Source organism: Oncorhynchus keta, chromosome 1 (assembly GCF_023373465.1).
Source record: "Oncorhynchus keta strain PuntledgeMale-10-30-2019 chromosome 1, Oket_V2, whole genome shotgun sequence".
Lineage (NCBI taxonomy): Eukaryota > Metazoa > Chordata > Actinopteri > Salmoniformes > Salmonidae > Oncorhynchus > Oncorhynchus keta.
The window spans coordinates 5,417,268-5,426,307 of record NC_068421.1 but is presented as its reverse complement, the minus strand read 5'-3'; the positions used below and the strand labels follow the sequence as shown (position 1 = coordinate 5,426,307).

The following is a 9,040-nucleotide window of genomic DNA, read 5'->3' as shown; positions in this document are numbered from 1 at the left end:
TCCTCCTCTACCTCTCCTCTCTACCACTCCTCCTCTACCTCTCCTCTCTACCTCTCCTCCTCTACCTCTCCTCTCTACCACTCCTCCTCTACCTCTCCTCTCTACCTCTCCTCTCTACCCCTCCTCCTCTACCTCTCCTCTCTACCTCTCCTCTCTACCTCTCCTCTCTACCACTCCTCCTCTACCTCTCCTCTCTACCTCTCCTCTCTACCCTCCTCCTCTACCTCTCCTCTCTACCTCTCCTCTCTACCTCTCCTCTCTACCTCTCCTCTCTACCACTCCTCCTCTCCTCTCTACCACTCCTCCTCTACCTCTCCTCTCTACCTCTCCTCCTCTACCTCTCCTCTCTACCTCTCCTCTCTACCTCTCCTCCTCTACCTCTCCTCTCTACCTCTCCTCTCTACCTCTCCTCTCTACCACTCCTCTCTACCTCTCCTCTCTCCTCCTCTACCTCTCCTCCTCTACCTCTCTCTACCACTCCTCCTCTACCTCTCCTCTCTACCACTCCTCCTCTACCACTCCTCCTCTACCACTCCTCCTCTACCACTCCTCCTCTACCTCTCCTCTCTACCACTCCTCCTCTACCACTCCTCCTCTACCTCTCCTCTCTACCACTCCTCCTCTACCTCTCCTCTCTACCACTCCTCCTCTACCTCTCCTCTCTACCACTCCTCCTCTACCTCTCCTCTCTACCACTCCTCCTCTACCTCTCCTCTCTACCACTCCTCCTCTACCTCTCCTCTCTACCACTCCTCCTCTACCTCTCCTCTCTACCACTCCTCCTCTACCTCTCCTCTCTACCTCTCCCTCTCTACCTCTCCTCTCTACCTCTCCTCTCTACCCTCCTCTCTACCCTCCTCCTCTCCTCTACCACTCCTCCTCTCCTCTCTACCTCTCCTCTCTACCTCTCCTCTCTACCTCTCCTCTCTACCTCTCCTCTCTGCCTCTCCTCTCTACCTCTCCTCTCTGCCTCTCCTCTCTACCACTCCTCCTCTACCTCTCCTCTCTACCTCTCCTCTCTACCTCTCCTCCTCTACCCTCCTCTCTACCACTCCTCCTCTACCTCTCCTCTCTACCACTCCTCCTCTACCTCTCCTCTCTACCACTCCTCCTCTCCTCCTCTACCACTCCTCCTCTACCTCTCCTCTCTACCACTCCTCCTCTACCACTCCTCCTCTACCTCTCCTCTCTACCACTTCCCCTCTACCTCTCCTCTCTACCACTCCTCCTCTACCTCTCCTCTCTACCACTCCTCCTCTACCTCTCCTCTCTACCTCTCCTCTCTACCACTCCTCCTCTACCACTCCTCTCTACCTCTCCTCTCTACCACTCCTCCTCTACCACTCCTCCTCCTCTACCACTCCTCCTCTACCTCTCCTCTCTACCTCTCCTCTCTACCACTCCTCCTCTACCTCTCCTCTCTACCTCTCCTCTCTACCTCTCCTCTACCTCTCCTCTCTACCTCTCCTCTCTACCTCTCCTCTACCTCTCCTCTCTACCACTCCTCCTCTACCTCTCCTCTCTACCACTCCTCCTCTACCTCTCCTCTCTACCTCTCCTCCTCTACCTCTCCTCTCTACCACTCCTCCTCTACCTCTCCTCTCTACCTCTCCTCTCTACCACTCCTCCTCTACCTCTCCTCTCTACCTCTCCTCTCTACCTCTCCCTCTCTACCACTCCTCCTCTACCTCTCCTCTCTACCTCTCCTCTCTACCACTCCTCCTCTACCTCTCCTCTCTACCTCTCCTCTCTACCTCTCCCTCTACCTCTCCTCTCTACCACTCCTCCTCTCCTCTCTACCACTCCTCCTCTACCTCTCCTCTCTACCTCTCCTCCTCTACCTCTCCTCTCTACCTCTCCTCTCTACCTCTCCTCCTCTACCTCTCCTCTCTACCTCTCCTCTCTACCTCTCCTCTCTACCACTCCTCTCTACCTCTCCCTCTCTCCTCCTCTACCTCTCCTCCTCTACCTCTCCTCTCTACCACTCCTCCTCTACCTCTCCTCTCTACCACTCCTCCTCTACCACTCCTCCTCTACCACTCCTCCTCTACCACTCCTCCTCTACCTCTCCTCTACCTCTCCTCTCTACCACTCCTCCTCTACCTCCTCCTCTACCTCTCCTCTCTACCACTCCTCCTCTACCTCTCCTCTCTACCACTCCTCCTCTACCTCTCCTCTCTACCACTCCTCCTCTACCTCTCCTCTCTACCACTCCTCCTCTACCTCTCCTCTCTACCACTCCTCCTCTACCTCTCCTCTCTACCACTCCTCCTCTACCTCTCCTCTCTACCACTCCTCCTCTACCTCTCCTCTCTACCTCTCCTCTCTACCTCTCCTCTCTACCTCTCCTCTCTACCTCTCCTCTCTACCACTCCTCCTCTCCTCTCTACCACTCCTCCTCTCCTCTCTACCTCTCCTCTCTACCTCTCCTCTCTACCTCTCTCCTCTCTACCTCTCCTCTCTGCCTCTCCTCTCTACCTCTCTCTCTGCCTCTCCTCTCTACCACTCCTCCTCTACCTCTCCTCTCTACCTCTCCTCTCTACCTCTCCTCCTCTACCACTCCTCTCTACCACTCCTCCTCTACCTCTCCTCTCTACCTCTCCTCCTCTACCTCTCCTCTCTACCACTCCTCCTCCCCCCCTCCTCTCTACCACTCCTCCTCTACCTCTCCTCTCTACCACTCCTCCTCTACCTCTCCTCCTCTACCTCTCCTCTCTGCCTCTCCCCCTCTACCTCTCCCCTCTACCTCTCCTCCTCTACCTCTCCTCTCTACCACTCCTCCTCTACCTCTCCTCTCTACCTCTCCTCTCTACCACTCCTCCTCTACCACTCCTCCTCTACCTCTCCTCTCTACCACTCCTCCTCTACCTCTCCTCCTCTACCACTCCTCCTCTACCTCTCCTCTCTACCTCTCCTCTCCTCCCCTCCTCCTCTACCTCTCCTCTCTACCTCTCCTCTCTACCTCTCCTCTACCTCTCCTCTCTACCTCTCCTCTCTTCCACTCCTCTACCTCTCCTCTCTACCACTCCTCCTCTACCTCTCCTCTCTACCACTCCTCCTCTACCTCTCCTCTCTACCTCTCCTCCTCTACCTCTCCTCTCTACCACTCCTCCTCTACCTCTCCTCTCTACCTCTCCTCTCTCCTACCACTCTCTTCTCTACCTCTCCTCTCTACCTCTCCTCTCTACCACTCCTCCTCTACCTCTCCTCTCTACCTCTCCTCTACCACTCCTCCTCTACCTCTCCTCTCTACCTCTCCTCTCTACCTCTCCTCTCTACCTCTCCTCTCTACCACTCCTCCTCTCCTCTCTACCACTCCTCCTCTACCTCTCCTCTCTACCACTCCTCCTCTACCTCTCCTCTCTACCTCTCCTCTCTACCTCTCCTCCTCTACCTCTCCTCTCTACCTCTCCTCTCTACCTCTCCTCTCTACCTCTCCTCTCTACCTCTCCTCCTCTACCTCTCCTCCTCTACCTCTCCTCTCTACCACTCCTCTCTACCACTCCAGTCTCTGTTGACATTGTTGTTGATCTGAAGTGAACAGTTAATATTGGCCAACGAGATAACAGAGTGATGCATCATGGATGATAGACTGATTCCAATGGTACCTGACCTACCTACCTCTGGTTTCCTATTTTACTCATCTTCTCCCTGCCGCTCTCTCTGTCTCTCTCTCTGTCTCTCTCTCTGTCTCTCTCTCTGTCTCTCTCTCTCTCTGTCTCTCCCTGCCTCTCCTCCCCTCCCTGCCGCTCTCTCTCTCTCATCTCTCTCTCTCCCTGCCTCTCTCTCTCTCTCTCTCTCTCTCTCTCCCTGCCTCTCTCTCCCTCCCTGCCGCTCTCTCTCTCTCTCATCTCTCTCTCTCTCTCCTCTCTCTCTATCCCCTGCCTGCCTCTCTCTCTCTCTCTCTCTCTCTCTCTCTCTCTCTCCCTGCCTCCTCTCTCTCTCTCTCTCTCTCTCTCCCTCCCTGCCGCTCTCTCTCTCTCTCTCTCATCTCTCTCTCTCCCTGCCTCTCTCTCTCTCATCTCTCTCTCTCCTCCCTCTCTTCTTGAATCGTTAATGTGCCCATGTCAGGACCAGCGACAGACAGAGAATGACCCCGCCCCCTCTGTCTCAGTGTGCGTGCCAGCGTCCGTTATCGTCAGCAGCAACAGCAGCTCTGGCAACACACCCTCGGGTCTTGACAGCCAATTAGCTGAGGCAGCAGTGGTAAATCAGGTAGACAATACGCCCCTTAATGCTAAGCCCCACCCCCTGTTGCTGCCACTCTGTTAGGACATTGTCTGCCTCTCACTCCCTCTCTCTCACTCCCTCTCACTCCCTCCCTCTCACTCCCTCGCTCTCACTCACTCCCTCTCACTCACTCCCTCTCTCTCACTCCCTCTCACTCCCTCACTCACTCCCTCCCTCTCACTCCCTCTCTCTCACTCCCTCTCACTCACTCCCTCTCACTCCCTCCCTCTCACTCACTCCCTCTCACTCTCTCTCTCACTCCCTCTCACTCCCTCTCACTCCCTCACTCACTCCCTCTCACTCCCTCTCACTCACTCCCTCTCACTCCCTCTCACTCCCTCTTTCTCCCTCTCTCTCACTCCCTCTCACTCCTCTCTCTCACTCCCTCTCACTCCCTCTCACTCACTTCCCCTCTCTCTCACTCCCTCTCTCTCACTCCCTCTCACTCCCTCTCATTTCTCTCACTCCCTCTCACTCCTCACTCCCTCTCACTCCTCCCTCTCACTCCCTCTCACTCCCTCTCACTCCCTCTCACTCCCTCTCACTCCCTCTCTCTCACTCCCTCTCACTCCCTCTCCTCCCTCTCCTCCCTCCCTCTCCTCTCTCCCCTCCTCCCTCTCACTCCCTCACTCCTCCCTCTCACTCCCTCCCTCTCACTCCCTCTCACTCCCTCTCACTCCCTCTCACTCCCTCTCCTCTCTCTCTCCTTCCTCCCTCTCTCTCCCTCTCTCTCACTCCCTCTCACTCCCTCTCTCTCCTCCCTCTCAGTCCTCCTCTCACTCCCTCTCACTCCCTCTCTTTCACTCCCTCTCACTCCCTTTTCTCTTCACTCCCTCTCACTCCCTCTCTCACTCACTCCCTCTCACTCCCTCTCTCTCACTCCCTCTCCTCCCTCTCACTCCCTCTCTCTCACTTTCCCTCTCACTCACTCCCTCTCCTCACTCCCTCTCACTCACTCCCTCTCACTCACTCCCTCTCACTCCCTCTCTCTCCTCCCTCTCACTCCCTCCCTCTCACTCCTCCCTCTCACTCCTCTCTCCCTCTCCTCCCTCCCTCTCACTACTCCTCCCTCTCCTCCTCCCTCCCTCTCTCACTACTCCTCCCTCTCTCACTCCTCCCTCTCCTCTCCTCCTCCCTCTCCCTCTCCTCCCCTCTCACTCCTCCCTCTCACTCCCTCTCACTCCCTCTCTCTCACTCCCTCTCACTCCCTCTAAACTCTCTCTCTCTCTCACTCCCTCTCACTCCCTCCTCTCACTCCCTCTCACTCCCTCCCACTCACTTAACTCCCTCTCACTCACTCCCTCCCTCTCTCTCACTCCCCTCCTCCTCCCTCCCTCCTCTCCCTCCTCCTCTCCTCCCTCTCCTCCCTCCCTCCCTCTCACTCCCTCTCACTCCCTCTCACTCCCTCCCCTCTCTCACTCCCTCTCCTCCTCCCTCTCACTCCTCCCTCCTCTCTCCTCCCTCCCTCTCACTCCCTCTCTCTCACTCACTCCCTCTCACTCACTCCCTCTGCACAATTTGTTTCCTCTAAATCCGTTCTCATAACTCTCACTTTGTTTCATATGCATGTGTTCCTGAATGTGACATCACTACTCATTGTATAATACCAGACCTGTCATATCTCATCATACTAGACCTGTCATATCTCATCATACTAGACCTGTCATATCTCATCATACTAGACCTGTCATATCTCATCATACAAGACCTGTCATATCTCATCATACAAGACCTGTCATATCTCATCATACAAGACCTGTCATATCTCATCATACTAGACCTAAATCATAGTCATCATATAACCTGTCATTTGTTTCATATGCATGTGTTCCTGAATCTCATCATCACAAGACCTGTCATTGTATAATACCAGACCTGTCATATCTCATCATACTAGACCTGTCATATCTCATCATACTAGACCTGTCATATCTCATCATACTAGACCTGTCATATCTCATCATACTAGACCTGTCATATCTCATCATACTAGACCTGTCATATCTCATCATACTAGACCTGTCATATCTCATCATACTAGACCTGTCATATCTCATCATACTAGACCTGTCATATCTCATCATACTAGACCTGTCATATCTCATCATACTAGACCTGTTATATCTCATCATACTAGACCTGTTATATCTCATCATACTAGACCTGTCATATCTCATCATACTAGACCTGTCATATCTCATCATACTAGACCTGTCATATCTCATCATACTAGACCTGTCATATCTCATCATACTAGACCTGTCATATCTCATCATACTAGACCTGTCATATCTCATCATACTAGACCTGTCATATCTCATCATACTAGACCTGTCATATCTCATCATACTAGACCTGTCATATCTCATCATACTAGACCTGTCATATCTCATCATACTAGACCTGTCATATCTCATCATACTAGACCTGTCATATCTCATCATACCAGACCTGTCATATCTCATCATACCAGACCTGTCATATCTCATCATACCAGACCTGTCATATCTCATCATACTAGACCTGTCATATCTCATCATACTAGACCTGTCATATCTCATCATACTAGACCTGTCATATCTCATCATACTAGACCTGTCATATCTCATCATACTAGACCTGTCATATCTCATCATACTAGACCTGTCATATCTCATCATACTAGACCTGTCATATCTCATCATACAAGACCTGTCATATCTCATCATACAAGACCTGTCATATCTCATCATACAAGACCTGTCATATCTCATCATACAAGACCTGTCATATCTCATCATACTAGACCTGTCATATCTCATCATACTAGACCTGTCATATCTCATCATACTAGACCTGTCATATCTCATCATACAAGACCTGTCATATCTCATCATACAAGACCTGTCATATCTCATCATACCAGACCTGTCATATCTCATCATACCAGACCTGTCATATCTCATCATACCAGACCTGTCATATCTCATCATACCAGACCTGTCATATCTCATCATACCAGACCTGTCATATCTCATCATACCAGACCTGTCATATCTCATCATACTAGACCTGTCATATCTCATCATACTAGACCTGTCATATCTCATCATACTAGACCTGTCATATCTCATCATACTAGACCTGTCATATCTCATCATACTAGACCTGTCATATCTCATCATACTAGACCTGTCATATCTCATCATACTAGACCTGTCATATCTCATCATACTAGACCTGTCATATCTCATCATACTAGACCTGTCATATCTCATCATACTAGACCTGTCATATCTCATCATACTAGACCTGTCATATCTCATCATACTAGACCTGTCATATCTCATCATACTAGACCTGTCATATCTCATCATACTAGACCTGTCATATCTCATCATACCAGACCTGTCATATCTCATCATACCAGACCTGTCATATCTCATCATACCAGACCTGTCATATCTCATCATACCAGACCTGTCATATCTCATCATACCAGACCTGTCATATCTCATCATACTAGACCTGTCATATCTCATCATACTAGACCTGTCATATCTCATCATACCAGACCTGTCATATCTCATCATACCAGACCTGTCATATCTCATCATACCAGACCTGTCATATCTCATCATACCAGACCTGTCATATCTCATCATACCAGACCTGTCATATCTCATCATACCAGACCTGTCATATCTCATCATACTAGACCTGTCATATCTCATCATATTAGACCTGTCATATCTCATCATACTAGACCTGTCATATCTCATCATACGAGACCTGTCATATCTCATCATACCAGACCTGTCATATCTCATCATACCAGACCTGTCATATCTCATCATACCAGACCTGTCATATCTCATCATACCAGACCTGTCATATCTCATCATACCAGACCTGTCATATCTCATCATACTAGACCTGTCATATCTCATCATACTAGACCTGTCATATCTCATCATACTAGACCTGTCATATCTCATCATACTAGACCTGTCATATCTCATCATACAAGACCTGTCATATCTCATCATACAAGACCTGTCATATCTCATCATACAAGACCTGTCATATCTCATCATACAAGACCTGTCATATCTCATCATACAAGACCTGTCATATCTCATCATACAAGACCTGTCATATCTCATCATACTAGACCTGTCATATCTCATCATACTAGACCTGTCATATCTCATCATACTAGACCTGTCATATCTCATCATACTAGACCTGTCATATCTCATCATACTAGACCTGTCATATCTCATCATACCAGACCTGTCATATCTCATCATACCAGACCTGTCATATCTCATCATACCAGACCTGTCATATCTCATCATACCAGACCTGTCATATCTCATCATACTAGACCTGTCATATCTCATCATATTAGACCTGTCATATCTCATCATACTAGACCTGTCATATCTCATCATACGAGACCTGTCATATCTCATCATACCAGACCTGTCATATCTCATCATACCAGACCTGTCATATCTCATCATACCAGACCTGTCATATCTCATCATACCAGACCTGTCATATCTCATCATACCAGACCTGTCATATCTCATCATACCAGACCTGTCATATCTCATCATACCAGACCTGTCATATCTCATCATACCAGACCTGTCATATCTCATCATACCAGACCTGTCATATCTCATCATACCAGACCTGTCATATCTCATCATACCAGACCTGTCATATCTCATCATACCAGACCTGTCATATCTCATCATACCAGACCTGTCATATCTCATCATACCAGACCTGTCATATCTCATCATACTAGACCTGTCAT

At 49.9% G+C, this 9,040-nt stretch overlaps 1 protein-coding gene across 4 annotated transcripts in view; it reads left to right on the top strand.

Moving 5' to 3' along the window:
* Window positions 1-9,040, top strand: part of bicra (BRD4 interacting chromatin remodeling complex associated protein) — a 120,240-nt gene that overhangs the window by 54,404 nt on the left and 56,796 nt on the right. For 3 of the 4 annotated variants that reach the window (XM_052470037.1, XM_052470068.1, XM_052470097.1), the window contains one exon: window positions 4,072-4,215. The exons of the other annotated variant lie outside the window; for it this stretch is intronic. In XM_052470037.1, coding sequence (XP_052325997.1) covers window positions 4,072-4,215 — 144 coding nt within the window. The remainder of the gene's footprint in view (window positions 1-4,071; window positions 4,216-9,040) is intronic. 4 annotated transcript variants of the gene reach the window in all.